Source organism: Heloderma suspectum, chromosome 4, assembly GCF_057233095.1.
Source record: "Heloderma suspectum isolate Gila_16-S chromosome 4, 16-S_ref, whole genome shotgun sequence".
Taxonomy (NCBI): domain Eukaryota; kingdom Metazoa; phylum Chordata; class Lepidosauria; order Squamata; family Helodermatidae; genus Heloderma; species Heloderma suspectum.
This window is the reverse complement of record NC_139461.1, coordinates 295,721,878-295,742,418: the sequence shown is the minus strand read 5'-3', so window position 1 is coordinate 295,742,418 and position 20,541 is coordinate 295,721,878. Positions and strand designations below refer to the sequence as shown.

At 46.0% G+C, this 20,541-nt stretch overlaps 1 protein-coding gene across 1 annotated transcript in view; it reads left to right on the top strand.

Moving 5' to 3' along the window:
- ANKRD60 (ankyrin repeat domain 60) overlaps positions 1-18,619 on the top strand; it is a 31,834-nt gene extending 13,215 nt beyond the window's left edge. The window contains exons 3-5 of the mRNA XM_084854265.1: positions 6,301-6,431; positions 11,085-11,250; positions 13,368-18,619. Coding sequence (XP_084710391.1) covers positions 6,301-6,431; positions 11,085-11,250; positions 13,368-13,639 — 569 coding nt within the window. The 3' untranslated portion in view covers positions 13,640-18,619. The remainder of the gene's footprint in view (positions 1-6,300; positions 6,432-11,084; positions 11,251-13,367) is intronic.
- The last annotated feature ends 1,922 nt before the right edge of the window (positions 18,620-20,541 follow it).

Sequence of the window (20,541 nt, the reverse complement as noted above, 5' to 3'; positions counted from 1 at the left end):
TTGGCGCTCAAACAATGGTCGCGTCCCGATTTCCCAAGGGAAAGAGGGGGGATCTCTCCATAGCCCATAAGTTCAGAGACTTCCTGTGGTTCCCCTTCAAATGGGGACCAACTGCCTTACCTAGAGCTTAGGCTACTCTGCTATCTATCCCCAGTGCAGTTCCTTGCTTAGTCGCTAGTGATTAGTATCTGAAAGAGTCATAAAGTAATAATGGAATAAAGCCTTGGAAGGAATCCTCGTCGTCTGTGTCCTGAGTTGGCTATTGGAGGGGACTGCAAGAGGCAGCTAGGGCGAGAGAGAGGCCACTTCCATTTTTTTGATGCTCCTGCTATATTAAAATATGAAGAAATGCCAAAACAGGGTTACAAAAAATTGTGGTATATTTAAATGTTTATGTAACTTATGTTTATTATAGTAAGGTATGTGCTTGCATTGTTAAGCGTAAGCCAGGTAAGTTAGAGTTAAAAGAACATATGAGAGTGAGTGAAAGGTGGGAGGGGCTTGTGCGTGCGTGTGATGATTCTGAGGCTATAAAAGGAGACAGGTGAGAGTTAGGGCCTTAGGGATGGAGGAAGCTGCGTCCAGTGGGTAGGGCTTTGGGAATAGGATTTAGAAGGGGTAGAGTAGGTGGGTAGGTTAGGACCAAGTGTATATTGATCAATAATAATATATAACTCTTGTTTTAAATATATTTTAATTTGTTTTTAATACAAAATCCCACGCGTTGGTTTATCTTATTGTGCTACCATTAGAAAACATCTTTCCGTGTTACTTTTCCTGTATTGGGTAGAGGAAATTAATTAGGCATATTGGCTGTCTGTTTAACCCAGAGAGTAAAAGAGGCTGAAGTTTAGTGTGTCAGTGAGGCCAACTGACCCAGCCGAGGCAGACATCTTGAGGGGATTTTCTTCTCAGTTTCATCAGGTGAAAGCTAGAGAAGGTAGAACCTAGGGCAGGAGCGTCACAGTTTACTTGTAACACATTAACGTTTTTAACACAAAAAATACAATGGAATAATTTGTAATGAATTATTCCTGTTTCCCTTTTTAATTTAACAAGTGATTTTATAGCTTTTGTCTGTGCAAATTCACCAATTATTCTGGAAAAAAATTAGTTTTCTTGCAATGACACAGTTCATGTTAACGATAGCAAGGCCATTCAAATGATCTTGTCCCAAAGTTGAACGGTAATAATTCATGACCTGCTTCAGCACATTGAAAGACCGTTCACCTGAAGCTACTGATGCAGGTAGGCTAGGGGTGGACAAACTCATTGGGTCCCATTCTGCACGCTGCCCACCAGACCCCTGCTGACCACCTGACTGCCCATCTCTGCTTGCCGTGCATGGTGAGCCACTGGGCAGTCCCTGGGCTCCCTGTGAGTGGCACCTGGTGAGTGGCATGCAGCTGCCCAATCCCTCGCCGAGCCACCATTTTACATAAAATGGCAGCTCGCCATTTTTCTTAAATCCCTATTTATGAACATTGCGGCTGTAAAGCAGCCATCTATGCAAGACTGCAGGCGTAAATGGACCATTTACACCAGTAATCTTGCATAAATGGCCCCTTTATGGCTGCCATTTGTGTAAATAGGGACTCACAAAAAAGGCCAAGCTGCCATTTTTATGTAAAATGGTGGCTCGGTGGACCAGTGGGGACACTGGTGCTTGCCTGACTTGGTGGGTTCCGAGTTGGGCAAGCGCAGCAGTCCGTGGACTGGAGCCTGGGAGGCCAAGCGGTGGGGAGTCTGCCGGATTCCACCCCCCTTTTAGACTCCTGTGACATCCCTAAGGTAGACTGAGAAAACCCTCAGTGCAATGGTGACATTAGGAAACACACCAGCAAGTCGGAGTATTTCTTGAAGAAATTCCTTCGGCTTACAGTCCAGTTTAAAGTTGTGTGAGGAATATCTTCTTTCCGTCCTGTCAGTTTATCTCTGTGTTTGTATGTATGGTGTATGGGTGACTTTGGGCCAGTCATAGACTCTCAGCCCAACCTACCTCACAGGGTTGTTGTTGTGAGGATAAAATGGAGAGGAAGAGGATAATGTAAGCCGCCTTTGGTTCCTTGAAAATAAATCCTTATTTAAATGCAATAAATAAATAATAAATAACCTCATTTGGAGATAACGTCATGTCTAAATTTGAGGCCCTCCGTGAATGTGAGGCTCAGGCCAAATGGCCCTCTGGGGCCCCACTGTGATAGGCAGTAGTGTAGTGGCAAATTCAGAAGGGAAGGGTCCCTTGGTGACAGTCACAGCCATAACCTCGTTTAAGATTGTACAACCTTGTAAGATATACAAGTATCAACTGGGATCCAAAAACAGTGCAACTGAGATAAGGCAGCGGTATTTCAATTGGACATCTGAGAAAAAAAAATGCAGGGATGTTAAACTCTCACACACACGCGCGCACACACACACACACATTTTAGGTTATCAAAATATGATACTCTGTGGAAGCTTCACCCTCTCAACTCAGCCCTCAGGGACAGATCCCTTCTCATTTAAACAGCCCCCTTGCACACTCCCTTAGCAACCCAACATTACCCATTGGCTTTTCCTAAGCTCCTTCATTATATCTCCCCCCTCTCCCCACAGAAACATCCACACGCCCAGCTGGATTGAACCACACACACACACACAGACACACACCTTTCTCCTCTCCCCACAACTGTTTTTTCTGTTTCCCTTCCCTCCACCAGGGTTTGTTTGCCCAGGTATATGCCAACCTTGTACCTCAAATTGTAGCTGACAGAACAGGTTACATCTGGCAGTTCTGCTTACTGTAGAAATTAACGTTCAAAAATTAACAGTGCAATCCAATGTGTATTTATTTTGACTTAAATTTACAGAGATCTTGGGAAGGCAGCTAAGGCTGCAGTCCTAGGCACGCTTAACTGGGAGAAAGCCCAATTGGCAATTGAACATAGTGGGGCTGACTTCTGAGTAAACTTGCATAGGATTGTGTGGTAAATCCTAAAAACTGACACAAACCAACTCTTACAATAAATATTAATAATTCAATAGCTTAACAAGACATCATCTTGCTTCTCATTTGCAGCACCCATCTGCCTCCATCTTTTTCATGTTCATCAAGATGTGAAAGAAACTTTTCCATAAAATTTCTCCACTCCCCCCCCCCATTGTAAAGCACAAAAAAGCACCAATCCTAAACACACTTACTGAGGGAGCAGGTGTATTGCTGTGGCCCTGTTCTCCTTTCCTGTCCTGGAATTGTGGGAGTGGGATAGGATGGTGCTCTAGCTGGCTCTGGCTGCTGCTACTGGAGTATAGTTTGGAGAACTGCCAAGAACAAGTTTAAGCATCAGGAGTTTTAACGGTGATGCAGTAATGAGCCCCCCCACACACACACACTTCAGTTAAGGGTATGTAAATCAGCCTCTTGTTGAGGGTGAAAGTGGAGACTGCAAAAGCTGGTTTGAAACTCAACATTAAAAAAACTAAGTTCATGGCATCTGGCCCCATCACTTCCTGGCATATGGAAGGGGAAGAAATGGAAGCAGTGACAGATTTTACTTTCTTGGGCTCCAAGATCACCGCAGATGGTGACTGTAGCCATGAAATTAAAAGACGCTTGCTCCTTGGGAGGAAAGCTATGGCACACCTAGACAGCATAGTAAGAAGCAGAGACATCACCTTGCCGACAAAGGTCCGTCTAATCAAAGCTATGGTTTTCCCAGTAGTAATGTATGGCTGTGAGAACTGGACTATAAGGAAGGCTGAGCGCCGAAGAATTGATGCTTTCAAACTGTGGTGCTGGAGAAGACTCTTACGAGTCCCCTGGACTGCAAGGAGGTCAAATCAGTCCATCCTAAAGGAAATCAACTCTGAGTGCTCATTGGAAGGACAGATACTGAAGCTGAAGCTCAAATATTTTGGCCACCTAATGCGAAGAGAAAACTCCCTGGAAAAGACCCTGAAGCTGGGAAAGATTGAAGGCAAAAGGAGAAGGGGACGGCAGAGGATGAGATGGCTAGATAGCATCACGGATGCAATGAATATGAACTTCAGCACACTCCGGGAGAGAGCGTAGGACAGGAAGGCCTGGCATGCTATGGTCCATGGGGTCACGAAGAGTCGGACACAACTTAACGACTGAACAACAACAAATCAGCTTTATGTGTGTTTTTCAATAAAAGGTACAAAACAATGGGAGCATATTTTCAAGAGGAGGAAAAGGGTCTAGGCCATTCACATCTCCACCCCCTTACTTGCTAAAGGCACATAATATCTAAATGGTGTGAGGAAAAAGGAGAACAATAATAACAACAACTTGTATAATCAAAAATTAAGTTTCAAACAGCTATGTAACTTTAGATTACAAATTAAATTCAAATTTAGATTGTAAGCTTCTAGGGGCATAGACCTGACTTTTTTTGCTTATGATGCTCTATGAAGTACCACATATATTGTAAAAAACAAAGCCTGTGCATCTTCTGGAAGCAGCAGAAGACATGTTTTGTTCAAACTGTCTTTTGGTGACCAGCAACAGGGAAAGATAAAGTAGCTTTATTAGCATATTGCTACCAGCCCTGAGCCTTCGGGATGAAGGAGACCATACATCCAATCAATCAATTAAATAAATAATACATCAGACATGGACAACAGTGATGATGTATTTTTTTCTATCTCAGATAAAATAGTAACCCTATCATATGGATAGAATAAAGCCTCATGGCCGTGGGGCTTACTCTCAAGTATGGGGGCTTATACTCGAGTAAGCACAAAGCAAATATATGGAGGAAATGAGTGTGTGTTGAGGGGAGAGAGAGAACAAGAGAAAAGCTTCTTTACTTAACAAATTTATTTAAAGACCATTAGGGTTGCTGGTAATGTGGACTTTGGGTCCTCACCCTCTGCAGGAACAGCCAAGAAGAAATGCAGCAGGCTGCAGCCTTCCCCGACCCAGCACCCTCCAGATTTGCTGGACGACAACTCCCATTGGCTCCAGGCAGCATATTGGCTATGCTGGCTGGGAGGGGGGTTGATAGAATCTGCAGTCCAACACATCTGGAGGGTGCAAGGTTGGGAAAGGCTGGGTTTGAGGCGCGATGGAGAAGTTCTGCGGCCCCTGCCCAGAGCTGTGTGGAGGCAGGCGAGGCAGCTGCTGTGTGGGGGCTCCCAATATCCACATAATGTCTTCTTGGAAGTAAGCATACAGATTTCAATGGGGTTTATTCCCAGGTATTTCTTATTTTAATTTAATTTTTAAATTTTCATTTATTTCCCACTCATATAGACTTCCTCCTCCTCCTCTCTGTCCTCCCCATGCCCCGCCCCGCCCCTCACACCTCACTGCCTTTATGGGCCGCCACCGCGACGCCACCACCACGCCTCCACCCAACAAACTGACTGAGCTGACCTATCTGAGTCTGATGTTGGCCAGCCCAGCGTGTTCTCGGGCACGTTGTGTCTGCGTGCTGGGTTGCCGCCACTCTACAACTGGCTGGGCTTGCTGGGGGCACGGGATTGAAGGTCAGGATCAGCGTCTCCAGCACGCAACTTAGCCTGGCCCACAGGCAGGCGTGGCAGCAGCTCCTGCATCTCTCGGGCTGCAAGAAAGGGTAAATTGACCCTTTGCCAGGCGAGGCTGCCTTGCCCAGGCGGCCTCTCAGGACAGGGGAGGGGGGAATTCGCCCGTCTTCCTGCCCTGTGCCTGGAGCCTTAGGGAGAGTCGCGGCTGTAGCAGCAGTGCCCGCTCACAGCAGCATCTCAGGCTCTTCCAGCCACCTGCCCCACAGCAGTAGGCTGGGAGTGGGAGGGACCTGATGGGACCTGGCTCTAAAAAAAAGTCCCTGGTCTTCGTCCCGGTGAAAATTGACCACTGCACCACTGAGCGCAATGTGAATAGAGCTAGCAGCCGGACACCACTGGATCCTTCCCTCTGCTACTTTTTTTGGGTGCTCCTGCAGAATTGCAGTATTCCCACAGGTCTGGGAATTGCGTTAATATTTTTTTTTTAAAAAAATTATTTATTGCCTTTTAATGAAATGCATTAGTTTGGCAGTTTATAGATTGTTAGAACCTCAGGACTAGCTGGTAGCTAACTGTTTCATGGAAGCACAGTATGTTTATACATATTACAGGAAATAACTTTTGTGTGCTAGGGCGGGAGGAAAACCACACATACCCCACCTGACACATGTTAAATATAAGTGCCTTTGAAGTCCTTTTCCCACACAGACAATCTCAGTTAAGACAAAAGGTCTTGCAACCCTCTTCTTTACATCTTGAACATCCTCTTCCTCCCAGCCAACTGTTTTTCATTTGCTTCTACAGCGGATCTTGCTGATGACTCTACGTTTAGGAAGAACGATATTATCCCTGGAGGAACTCTCACCATGCAGATCTGGCCAGAAGATGGTTGGGGACATTTGGTGTCTGCAGCAGCAAAAGGAAAAACCAGAATGGTTGGTTTGGATTGCTTGTGAATATTCCCTCTACAGAAACTGCAGTGGGTGATTTGGACGTGTGTCTCATGTTGAGGAAATTAACATTTCACTAGTAGGATAGGGGACGTTAATGTCCCAAGGTCAGTGGCCTCCTAGGTAACATGCTGTTCTCACGCAGGGTTTCCTACAGCGAGTTGTTTTTCCCTTTCTTTTGCACAAATTTCTACTATGACATAAGCATATGTAGGGGTGGGCGAACTTCAGACTTCATTCCACAGTTAGGCAGTGTGCTGGGTAGGCAGAGAGGGTGAGGGCCCAGGAGCTTAAAAATGGGTGCCTCTTGAACCATCTCTGTCACTGGAGGCTCAAGTTCCCTTGGTGACACAGGTCACCTTTTATCAATTTAGGCTGATTCACCAGCTACATTCCTACCTGGACAGACATAGCTTGTCCTCAGTGATCCACAATCTGGTAACGTCAACATTAGGCTATTGTAATGTGCTTTATGTGGGGCTGCCCTTGAAGACTGTTCAGAAACTGTAGTTAGTTTAGAATATGGCTGCTAGCTGGCTCACCAGGACCAGGCATTATTAGGCCGGTTTTGGACACAATTGAAAAAACTGTTTTTAACCTTTTAGAGCCCTTCAGGTAACTTAGTCCTAAGCTGCAAAGGATCGCCTCTTTCCACATGTTCCTGCCCATACTTTGAGATCAGCATCAGACGCTCTTCTTCAGACGCCCCCCCCCCCCAATGTAGGGTGGGTGGTTACCCTTTCTGGCTTTGGAACAGTCTTGTGGGAGAGACTTACCTAGTGCCACTCTTACGTCTTCCCAGTGCCAGAATGTGTGTGTGTGTGTGTGTGTGTGTGTTTAATTCCCAGGCTTTTTAACCTTGTTGATCTGTTTTAGTTGAATTATTTTGATATTCTTCTTATGCTACTTTTTAAAGATTTTCTGTTTGGGGCTTATTTTAATGTATTAGTCATTTTTGTGTGTGTTTTTAATATTATTTGTAATCTGGCCTGACGAGGTGTTTGAAGGGTGGGCTATAAACCACAGTCACAGACTCTCATCCCAACCCACCTCACAGGGTTGTTGTTATGAGGATAAAATGGAGAGGAGGAGGATCACGTACGCCACCTTGGGTTCCTTAAGGAGGAAAAACGGTGGGATATAAATGTAATAAAATAAATAAATAAATAAATTGGAAAATAGATAGATAAATAAATAAATAAATAAAACACAGTAAAATAAAATACAAATAAACAAAAGCTAGGTAGATGAGATGCAAGAGGTGGGTTAAGCTGAAAACAAAAATGGACCACGGAAGGCATTGACTTAAGAAGCTGGAACTGGAAAGAAGTATTCGGGGGAGGGGGAACCGTATTGGAGAGTGGGGACTGCATGTTAGGGTGACCAGGTGCCCTACTTTACAGAAAAGAGTCCTCTATTTGAAGAGCTGTCAGAGGACAGTCCTCTATGTTAAGGGTGTTCTCTATTTGGAGGCCTCTCCAGTTTAAAGATAAAGAACCAATGGGCCCCTTTCCCTCAGCGAGTCTCCCTTCTCACTGCCATTGTCACCAGCTGCTATTGCTCCTCATCCTGTTTCTCAGCATTGCTACTAGGGATGGACAGGTGCCTGCCCAGCCCCTGCCTCTGCTTGCCCCCCACCCCCGACCCTTGCTGAGCCGCCCAAACGCACCTGGGAGCGGTTGGTGAGCGCCACAAGTGCCATTTTAAGAAAAACTGGCACTGACGAAATATGCGCATTTTCGCAATCGTGAAAATATGCATATTTCTATAAATGCAAAAGGGGGCTGTCAAAAGCCCATACACAGTCATGTGAAAAAGAAAGTACACCCTCTTTGAGTTCTACGGTTTGATGTATCAGGACATAATAAAAATCATCTGGTCCTTAGCAGGTCTTAAAATTAGGTAAATACAACCTCAGATGAACAGCAACACATGACATATTACACCGTGTCGTTATTTATTTTACAGAAATAAAGCCAAAATGGAGAAGCCATGTGTGAAAAACTAAGTATACCCTTACTGCTTCCATAGGTATGAAGAGGCTAAGTAGCAGCCAGGTGCTGCTAATCAAATGACCTTGATTAATTGATCATCAGCAAGTGTGACCACCTCTATAAAAGCCGAAGTCTCAGGAGTGCTGGTCTCGAGCATTCAGGTGTGTGTTAACACATTGCCAAAGAGTAAAGACATCAATGATCTGAGAGAAGCAATTGTTGCTGCCCGTCAGTCTGGGAAGGGTTACTTATAAGGCCATTTCCAAACAATTTAAAGTCCATCATTCTACAGTGAGGAAGATTATTCACAAGTGGAAAACATTCAAGACAGTTGCCAATCTTCCCAGGAGTGGATGTCCCAGCAAATTCACCCCAAGGGCAGACTGTGCAATGCTCAAAAAAATTGCAAAACATCCAAGAATTACATCTCAGACTCCACAGACCTCAGTTAGCATGTTAAATGTTAAAGTTCATGACAGTACAATTAGAAAAAGACTGAACAAATATGGTTTGTTTGGAAGGGTTGCCAGGAGAAAGCCTCTTCTCTCTAAAAAGAACATGGCAGCACGGCTTAGGTTTGCAAAGTTGCATCTGAACGAATCACAAGACTTCTGGAACCATGTCCTTTGGACAGACAAGACCAAAGTGGAGATGTTTGGCCATAATGGTCACCTAGAGTGGCTGGGTGACCAGCCAGATGGGCGATTAATAAATTTAATAAATAAATAAATAAAATAAAATAAATGCACAGCACCATGTTTGGCGAACACCAAACAGCATATCAGCACAAACATCTCATACCAACTGTCAAGCAGAGTGGTGGAGGGGTGATGATTTGGGCTTGTTTTGCAGCCACACCTGGGCACCTTGCAGTCACTGAGTCCACCATGACCTCCTCTCAGTCCTCTGTATACCAAAGTAGAGTCAAATGTGAGGCCATCTGTCCGACAGCTAAAGCTTGGCTGAAATTGGGTCATACAACAGGACAATGATCCCAAGCACACCAGCAAATCTACAGCAGAGTGGCTGAAAAAGAAAAGAAGGTGTTGCCATGGCCCAGTCAAAAGTCCAGGCCTCAACCTGACTGAAATGCTGTGGCGGGACCTTAAGAGAGCTGTGCATAAACAAATGCCCGCAAACCTCAATGCACTGAAGCAATGTTGTAAAGAAGAGTGGGCCAAAATTCGTCCACAATGATGTGAGAGACTGATAAAGTCATACAGAAAACGATTTCTTCAAGTTATTGCTGCTAAAGGTGGTTCTACAAGCTATTGAATCACAAGGTGTACTTAGTTTTTCACACATGGCTTCTCCATTTTGGCTTTATTTCTGTAAAATAAATAATGACATGGTGTAATATGTCATGTGTTGTTGTTCATCTGAGGTTGTATTTACCTAATTTTAAGACTGCTAAGGACCAGATGATTTTTATTATGTCCTCATACGTAAAACTGTAGAACTCAGAGAGGGTATACTTTCATTTTCACATGACTATATGCCTGTAATCTTGCTTATATGGGCTACACGGCCCTCAGCTGCCCCATCAAGGACTCTGGCAGTCAAGGCCTTGTACACACAAGGGCCTGACTGCCAGGGTCAGCACGCACGCCCCAGCCATTCACCATCTCCTCATGAGCAGGAGACTGCTAGCGGCCAGGGTGCAGGCCAAGGTCCTGTCCTGCTTGGTCAGCTGTCAAGGAAGCTTCCTTGACAGCCGACTGGGAAGGAGGAGGCCTTGTTGTGGCTCACGCCCCAGCCACTCTTTCCATCTCCTTGCAAGGAGGAGATAGCGAGAGGGGTTGGGGCGCACGTGGTGACAAGGCTGGGCTCTTCCCGGATGCTCGTTGGCTGGGTCCATCAGTGCCATGGGGGATTCTGCCGGCCTCCCAGACTAAGTTGGGTGCTCGTGACATCCCTAATTGCTACTACTTGCCACTTGCCAGGCAGGCAGCCAATGAGCAAGCAGGAAGTGGCATCTCCTGCTCTTCCTTCACACCAGCACTGCTGTCTGGGCTAGAGTGAGAGGCATATGAACAAGTAGATTGCAGTGGTGGAGAGGAGGAGCAAGTCCAGCAGGATGTTGTCAGTGGGCCCCTGCTGGTGTGTGGGCTCTTGGCAGGTGCTCAGCCATGCCAAACCTTGATGCCGGCCCTGAATGCTGCCCATCCTTCACTGCTTTGCAACCATCTTGAGACTCACAGCGTGCAATGGGTTTCCTCTGTTCAATAATGAGAGAGTGCCTTCTCCCTTATCAACCTGCCCTGCCACTGAGGTCATCAGAGGACATGCTCCTGGTGGTTCCACGTGGACCTATCACCTGGTTGGAGTCCACCTGGAGTAGAGCCTTCAGTGTGGTGGCCCCCTTCCTGTGGAACTCCCTGCCTCTGGAGGTCAGGCAGGCACCAACATTGTGTTGTTTTTGGCACCTGCTGAAGACATCTTTCTTTCAACAAGCCTTCCCTGATTGATGAGCCATGGTTTTTATTGCTATTCTGTTGAAATAAATAAATAAATAAAGTGTTTTATTCCTTTGATCTTTTATTGTTCACTGCTCCAGAATCTGTTAAAATGTGGAGTGGTATATAAATGTTGTAAATAAATATAAATAAATAAACACATTCTATTTTGTGTCTTCCATTGCCAGCTGTATGGTTTAGGAGCTACAAAGACCTCCTTGTTTAGCACCGCAAATGCAGAGCTAATGGGACCAGAAGAGAGGAGTGACTGGCTAGCACATCGAACGTTTGTGGCCTTATTTATTACCACACGCAGGGGCCGTGGAGAAGCTGTGGAATTTCTGCTTCAAAATGGTAGTATTCTACGCTTAGCGGGGGCGCGTATAGCTGTCTTGGTTTGACATTTTCCATACTGCTGGTCTCCAGGAAACCTGCTCAGGACCAGTTAACTTTAGACCATAAGAACATAAGAAGAGCCGTGCTGGATCAGACCAAGGGTCCATCTAGTCCAGCATTCTGTTCTCACAGTGGCCAACCAGCTGCCCACGAGAAACCCACAAGCAGGACATGAGTGCAACAGCACCCTCCTGCCCATGTTCCCCAACCACTGGTGTACATAGGCATACTGCCTCTGGTACTGAAGGTAGCACATAGCCATCAGGACTAGTAGCCATTGAACAGCCTTCTCCAGGAGGAGTCATTCCAACCCTTAATTCTGCAACAGGTTGGAATGTAATGAAGAATATGTCTATGACCTCAGTTCCCAAATGCACTGAAGAATATTTTATGAAAACTAATCATTTTTGTGTGCCCCTCTCTCTAATTTGCCTCTATATTTTCCTCCTGACTGGTGACCCGAAGTATTGCACAATTCCAGTGGTGCAGCTGGCTGGGTAATTTTAGACCCTAGACCGAATGCTCTGTCTAATGCCGTTTAGACAGCCATGTGTATTACTTCAGTTGTGAAGCGCAGGACTGACATTTCTCTTCTTCGCTCGCACCATTCCATGTTTTACAATCGCTTCTACACTCCTGATATGTTGGGGCAAAAAACAAACCCTGATTTTAAAAAAGGAATACTCTGAGCAGGGGCAGGTTTTTCATTTCAGTGTTACTTAGGGTGTAATCCTATGTATGTTTAGACAGAAAAAAGTCCCACAACTCCCAGCATTCCATAGAACCATAGAATAGTAGGGTTGGAAGGGGCCTACAAGGCCATCGAGTCCAACCCCCATTGGACTCATTCCCCAGCCAGAAGGACTTTTTTCTGTCTAAACATGCATGGGATGGCACCTTTATATCATAGCACCACAATGACTGTGAGAATAAAATGGGGTTTGCTTCTGCTGCCCTGACAAACTGTCCCAGACACTATAAGCTAGGTGGCCACCTCTGAACTTGGAGGTGACTGCCTATCCAAAGCAGGGCAGGAGAAGCACAGAGGGGTTCATTCCCTCTGTGCTTCCCCTGCCCTGCTTTTTCTGCTAGACAGCTGATTGTGGCTGTCTAGCTGCAGGAGCATGGAGCAGGGAAGGAGGCTGCGATAGGATGTGTCGTGCAGGCAGCTACACTCTCTCTGCCCCGGAACGCCCCCACCCATGCCCCTTTCCTGCCCTTCCACACTCCTCTTGCAAGCATGGAGGATGGGGCTGTTCCGCGCTGCCTCCAAGGCAGCATGGAATTGGGGGGAGGTTGGGTTTCTGGGAGCCAACCTAGGAGCACAGGCTCTGAGGTTGGTTCCTGGAAAACTGCATATCCTATGGCCGTCTAGCCTCTGTCTAGCAGCCATAGGATTGCTTCCTTAGTTGCCCTTTTCTGCACTTTTTCCAACTCTACAATGTCCTTTTTTAGGTGCAGTGACCAGAACTGTACACAGCAATCTAACATGATTATCTGTAGATGTGGCTGGTGGATACGTTAAAGCAAGAAAAATAGTCTCAGGATGCTGGACAAGGTTTTATTAGTAAAACCCCCAATGCGTTTCAGCCTCCTTTTTGTTATAGGCCTTCAAGGGGTTCTAAAAACATCTGCAGAGATTCTTATAACAAAATGTCTCCTGCTATAATTCACTGGCCAGTGGAGGCTGAAACATGTCAGGTTTTTTACTAATAAAACCTTGTCCAGCATCCTGAGACTATTTTCTCTTTCTTGAGTTCACCTTGGATGCTCACCCACTTTTGCACCTCTGGATACCTTAAAGCAGACATGGGGAACTCCTGGCCTGGGGGCCAGCGCCAGATACAGCCCACAGAGGTTTCCCATCCTGCCTGCTGGCTTCTTCCCCAGGCCCCACCCCCTTCTGGCAGGGGAAAGGTCTGATCTCCAGTCAGGACCTGATTAGAGAGAAGAGCCTTTCCCTACTGAGCATTGAAAAATAACTTCAGAAGTTAATTGTCTTAGATAAGTTTCTTTTTTAAAAAGAGTTAAATTCAGGCCCATTAAACTCCAAGGATGCCTTGTTTTCTCTGTAGGTGCTGATGTGAGACGGAAAACACCACTGGGTAGAACAGCTCTTCATGTTGCTGCCACATCAGGCCATGTTGACTGTGTCAATATGCTTCTGAACTCTGGGGCCAAGACCAATGATGAGGACTACGAGGGGTATAACGCGGTGCAATTAGCCCGCCTGTGGGGACAGAAGGAAAGTGAGCGGCTGCTCTGCCGGCACCAGTGGATGATGCGAGCAGGCAGAGCTGTTCACCGCTCGATCAAGCCCAAATTGGATGAGAGTACGGAAACGTGATTCCAGGCCTCAGATGTGAAGGGCCTAAATCGCTGGCTGTGTGGCACCTGGCGTGCGTATCACTGAACGTTTCTCTCAGAAGCGCCGACTCTTAACTGTTTTTTAATTGTTGTTGTTCAGTCGTTCAGTCGCATCCGACTCTTCGTGACCCCATGGACCATAGCACGCCAGGCCTTCCTGTCCTGCGCTCTCTCCCGGAGCGTGCTCAAGTCCATATTCATTGCATCCGTGATGCTATCTAGCCATCTCATCCTCTGCCGTCCCCTTCTCCTTTGGCCTTCAGTCTTTCCCAGCTTCAGGGTCTTTTCCAGGGAGTTTTCTCTTCGCATTAGGTGGCCAAAATATTGGAGCTTCAGCTTCATTATCTGTCCTTCCAAGGAGCACTCAGGGTTGATTTCCTTTAGGATTGACTGATTTGACCTCCTTGAAGTCCAGGGGACTCGTAAGAGTCTTCTCCAGCACCACAGCTCGAAAGCATCAATTCTTCGGCGCTCAGCCTTCCTTATAGTCCAGCTCCCACAGACATACGTTGCTACTGGGAAAACCATAGCTTTGATTAAAAGCAGGGCTACTTGGCTGTGTAAGTGATGGTTGTGTCGATGAGCTGGTGCCGTCCTTCTCAAACATGTGGGCGTTGTGCAAGCCTTAGCATCCTCACATGGAGAATCAGGGTTACTAGGGCAAGGCCTTGCGCACTCTTGGGAAGTGGCTGGCCCACGTTTACGGTGGCCTAAACCCTAATCTTGGGAGGCAAGTTTGGTGTGAAATATTTTGGCTGTACATTTTGTCCACAATATGCTGCCTCAGATCTTAACATGTCTAGGAAACCTGCAGAGGATGGGATACCTCCATGGTGGGTATGGGTCACGTATTTTCCAGGCAGGTTTCTAGATTCTACAATGGTGCTGCCCTTGTCACTGGTCAAGATATTGTCACTTTAGAACAGGGGCAGGCAACCGTTTCACCCCCAAGAAACACATGTACCAGTGGGTGGTGGGGTGAGGGCTGCACCTGGACATGTGGGTACATGCACACTCACATAATCATCTCGTTGACTTTATCCAGGAGGTTAATTGATCAATTGAATCTTATCTTGAACTTTAGCTCGTCCAACTATTGCCAGGAAGGGGTGCACTGAATTCTATAGGGCTTTGGAAAAATAATCCAGTTCTTTCTTCTCTGCCTTGGCCATCAGATCCTTGACTCTTTTTGATCCTTCTTCATCCAACAAAGAATTGCCAATCTTCATGTGGTTGAGTACTTTGAAGAAAGTGAAAGCCATCCTGCCACCAATAATGTGTGTGTGTGCGCACATGTGTATGACAGATAAAAAGACTAACAACAGAGTATTAAAAATATTTTAAGCAAAAGGTTTTGGCTTCCACCCAGATCAGTAGCTTTGCTGTTAACTGGGTATCAGGAGTGGCAGTTTGGAATGCCTTTTTGGTGATTTTTTCTTGAGGGAATGCAGCATACATAGGATGGTTTCGGTGGTTGTTATATATATCCCCACACCCATAGTCTTGCATGCTCATGTACGGGCACCCACAGCCTTATATGCACACTCTTACCCCACATCTCAGAGCTCAGGGATGGGGAAGTTTAAACCTCCCATCCCTGCCTGCTAAGATCAGTTTGTGCCTCCCCCACCATATTAATTTGGGATGTGGGGGGGAGGAATTCTCAAATTCTTCAGTAGAAAACTGCAAGTGAGCGATGTCCCATGATTGTGTTTATTTAATTTATATCCCACCTTTCTCCCAAGGAGTGAAAATGTTGTCCTCAGCTGGCCTTCCATCCGGACACCGCCAATTCTGTTTAGCTTCAGCAAGGTCGTTACATCATGTGCCTTTCAGGCCATGCCCTGAATCAAGTAATGAATTGTTCAGATTTGTACTTTATGGCCTCAAGTGACCACTGCTCCCTAAATCAGGAGTCCTCCCAAGTTTAAATTGTTTCACCACTGAAGACACATTCTCCAATTTCTTTCGGAATGCCTTTTGTGGCTTGAGCAGTGGCTGTGTCATTGTAGCTTCACCCAGCAGGGGGCGCGCAAGGATCGGCAAACTACACAGCGGTCGTCGGTCCCCCTCGGTTGAGCATTTTGGATTCCTCCTCCCGAGGCTTGGAATACTTAAAAGACCAATCGGTAAAAATGAGGGTTGGCTGCAGAAATGATCCCACACAGCCAGACAAATGCCGGGTTGCTTCTGTGTTTGGCTGGCCTCACAGGGTTGTCATGGCCAAAGGAAAGAGAAGGCACAAGGAAGGGATGCTGTGCAAAGCTGTAACTGTGCATGAAAACTTCCCTCTTTGGATTCAATACACGGTCCCATCTTTTCACACATCAAAATGTCCAGGCGTGTGTCTTCGTGTGTATCGCACAGAACGTTCCAAATATAGTGCATGGAAAATCTTCCTTGTGCCTTCTCCGATTTGTACACCCTTTTTGTTTTCTCCCTTTAAAAAACAACAAAAAACTGTTGTCTAATTGTGGTAGTTTGCATCGTACAGATGCTCGAGTTGTTATTAAAAGATGCTACTGGTTAACGAACGCTTTGCCTATCAAGGAGAAATGTACAAGAGGCATTTCTGGAAGCGTCTTCTTCTGCCAATTGTCTAGACCAGCCTCGCCCAACCCAGTGCCCTCCAGATGTGTTGGACTGCAACTGTGCCGCTGGGGATGATGGAAGTTGCAGTCGACACATCTAGAGGGCACCGGGTTGGGTGAGGCTGGTCTAGACAGTTGATTTAATCTCTACTGTAGGGGGCCCTAGAAGTAGGTAATGGATTTGTGGCTCTTTCCAGCGACACTGTGTGCCTCGCTTTCTCCAGTAGTACCATGTACCTGCCATGTTGGGGAAGAATAAACTAGGCCACTGAAAATGAGAACACAACAGACCTTGCCTGAAGGACAGTCTATAATGAACAGTGTACTTATTTATTATGATGATTACACTAGGAATGATATACACTACACTGCAGAGCAACAGAATAATATTTTTTAAATGCCATGTCCTTGCCCCAAGGAGCCTACAATTGGAAATTTAACAGTAGTGGAGACTCGGAAGGGAAGGGAGAGGCAAGGTATGATGAATGCAAATAGTTATGGACACTTACTCTATGTATGTCCAACAGGGCCAGCCCGAGGCATTTTGTGGAGTGAGGGGAAGGACCAGATGGCACCCTCCCACCCGTCCACCCAGAGAAGCCCATGAGACTGGCAGCTGAGTTTTATTTCGGCAGCGGTGATGGGCCAACATCCTCTGCTGCATGTAAGGGCAGCAGGCGAGCTGAGGGGGTGCAGGGCAGGCTGCTTGGAACACACAGCACTGTCCTCAACAGAGGGAAATGGCCAGGGGGCTGCCACTACAGCCCCTCCATCCCACCCTGCATCTGCCACCTGCGGTGACTGCCTCAGTCCGCCTAATGGTAGGGCCGGCCCTATGTCTAAGATTCATGAATTGCCTTTCTACCTGAAGATGCTCAAAACTGGTGTGTGGCAGTTTTAAATCTGCAAAATGATCTTAAAAAACAAAATAGCACTTGTAGCTAGCATTTGCATGCCATCACGCAAACCACTACGTGCAAATGTTCAGGATGTTTTCACAAACAGCTTGATGTCTATTTTAGAAATGTATGTCTCTTTCAGTTGTTAGTTGGTGCTGCTTGACTCAGAACTTTTTTCTTTCTTTCAGAAAAGAGACTACCTTGGTTTGGCCATACATTTTACTCCACCATATTGGTCTTTTTGCAGCTCAGTGATGCTTAAGAGCATTAATGTAGCAGCTGCATCGTAGTTCAGCTTCATTTTGAGGTAGGGATGAGTACCAAGAAGCATCAATGAGCAACATAGAGCAGGGCTAGGCGAAAGGTATGTCTGGAACTACTGGTAGAGCTCTGGCTGATTTGCAGTAGATTGAGTAGACTTTTTACTTGAATTTGCTGTAGACCAGGAAGGATGTCTGACTCTCAGTTGTATAACAATAGCAGCAACGAAAGGACACCTGCCCATCATCCTGCTGAAATGATTGGAGTGTTTTTTTGTGCAGAAGGACTGTGAGCTCTCTTCAGTTCTGGTACTCAAAGCAAATCCCTGGGTTCAGGATTCTTTACTGCTAAATGTATGTGTTTTGCACCAGGCTCTAGTTGGGATTCTAGTTAAAAAACACAGCAGAAGTCCCAGGGCATAGTCTGAAGGCACATGAGGCAGCCACCTTGCTGAAGCTAATCAGGTTTGGTTCATGTGAAGGCACATGTAACCACCTTGAATTCCACGATGGAAGAAAGCTGGGATATAAATGTAATTTTTAAAAAGTAGATCGTGCAAACCTGAGGTCTACCCAACCCTGATAACAGGGTATGTGTATACGCGTCCTTGTGCATGTTTCATGAGCTGTGGTAGGTGCCGTTATATATTTTTATTTTTTGTTTTGTTGAAATTTTGCAATAAAAATTAATTATATATCTTTTAAAACCTGAGTACGATTGCTTCTCCAAATCCTGCTTCGTATCAAGATAGAGCGGCATTATTGCTGTTGGAGGGTTGTCCTGTGCCACATCATTGTCCTCTAAGCAGGTATACTCTGTTGCAGGACAGATGAATAGCATCGACCCAGCAGCAGATAAGTGCAACTAACAGATTTGTCCCTCCTGACCCAGGGGTTGAGTGCTTTGCTCTTCGACGTCCGGGTTTGTATCCCTGTGTATTCAGCCATGTTTGGGGTGTTTAATGAGAGTTGTCACCTCCTTATACTGACAGGCTCCTCATCGTTAACAATTACATGGCAGGCAAGTACATCATGGTTCTCCCCATTTGTTGTTGTTGTTGTTGTTCAGTCGTGTCCGACTCTTCGTGACCCCATGGACCATAGCACGCCAGGCCTTCCTGTCCTGCGCTCTCTCCCGGAGCGTGCTCAAGTTCATATTCATTGCATCCGTGATGCTATCTAGCCATCTCATCCTCTGCCGTCCCCTTCTCCTTTGGCCTTCAGTCTTTCCCAGCATCAGGGTCTTTTCCAGGGAGTTTTCTCTTCGCATTAGGTGGCCAAAATATTGGAGCTTCAGCTTCATTATCTGTCCTTCCAAGGAGCACTCAGGGTTGATTTCCTTTAGGATGGACTGATTTGACCTCCTTGCAGTCCAGGGCACTCGTAAGAGTCTTCTCCAGCACCACAGTTTGAAAGCATCAATTCTTCGGCGCTCAGCCTTCCTTATAGTCCAGCTCTCACAGCCATACATTACTACTGGGAAAACCATAGCTTTGATTAGACGGACCTTTGTCGGCAAGGTGATGTCTCTGCTTCTTACTATGCTGTCTAGGTGTGCCATAGCTTTCCTCCCAAGGAGCAAGCGTCTTTTAATTTCATGGCTACAGTCACCGTCTGCGGTGATCTTGGAGCCCAAGAAAGTAAAATCTGTCACTGCTTCCATTTCTTCCCCTTCTATATGCCAGGAAGTGATGGGGCCAGATGCCATGATCTTCGTTTTTTTAATGTTGAGTTTCAAACCAGCTTTTGCACTCTCCTCTTTCACCCTCAACAAGAGGCTCTTTAGATCCTCTTCGTTTTCTGCCATTAGGGTGGTATCGTCTGCATATCGGAGGTTGTTGATATTTCTCCCGGCAATCTTAATTCCGACCTCTGATTCATCCAACCCGGCATTTCTCATGATGTACTCTGCATATAAGTTAAATAAGCAGGGTGACAATATGCAGCCTTGTCGTACTCCTTTCCCAATTTTGAACCAATCGGTTGTTCCATGTCTGGTTCTTACTGTTGCTTCTTGACCCTCGTACAGGTTTCTCAGGAGACAGGTAAGGTGGTCTGGTACTCCCATCACTTTCAGAATTTGCCACAGTTTGTTGTGATCCACACAATCAAAGGCTTTAGCGTAGTCAATGAAGCAGAAATAGACGTTTTTCTGGAATTCTCTTGCTTTCTCCATGATGCAGCGAATGTTGGCGATTTGATCTCTAGTTCCTCTGCCTCTTCTAAACCCAGCTTGTACTTCCGGTAGTTCTCGGTTCGCATACTGCTGAAGCCTAGCTTGTAGGATTTTGAGCATCACCTTGCTGGCATGTGAAATGAGCGCAATTGTGCGGTAGTTTGAACACTCTTTGGTGTTGCCCTTCTTTGGAATTGGAATGTAAACTGACCTTTTCCAGTCTTGTGGCCACTGTTGAGTGTTCCAGATTTGTTGGCATATTGAATGCAGCACTTTAACAGCATCATCTTTTAGGATTTTAAATAGCTCGGCTGGAATACTGTCATCTCCGCTAGCTTTGTTGTTACTAATGCTTCCTAAGGCCCACTTGACTTCACTCTCTAGGATGTCCGGCTCAAGTTCAGTGACCGCACTATCATGGCTATCAGGGACATTCAGATCTTTCCTGTATAGTTCTTCTGTGTATTCTTGCCACCTCTTCTTAATCTCATCTGCTTCTGTTAAGTCCCTGCCTTCTTTGTCCTTTATCATGCCCGTCTTTGCACAAAACGTTCCCTTGAGATCTCCAATTTTCTTGAAGAGATCTCTAGTCTTTCCCATTCTGTTGTTTTCCTCGATTTCTTTGCATTGTTCATTTAAGAAGGCCTTCTTGTCTCTCCTTGCTATTCTCTGGAACTCTGCATTCAGTTGGGTATATCTTCCCCTTTCTCCCTTGCTTTTCGCTTCCCTTCTTTCCTCAGCTACTTGTAAAGCCTCATCAGACAGCCACTTTGCTTTCTTGCATTTCTTTTTCTTTGGGATGGATTTCGTTGCTGCCTCCTGAACAATGTTACGGACCTCCGTCCATAGTTCTTCAGGCACTCTGTCTATCAGGTCTAATCCCTGAAATCTATTCCTCACCTCCACTGTATATTCATCAGGGATAAGATTTAGGTCATACCTGAACGGTTTAGTGG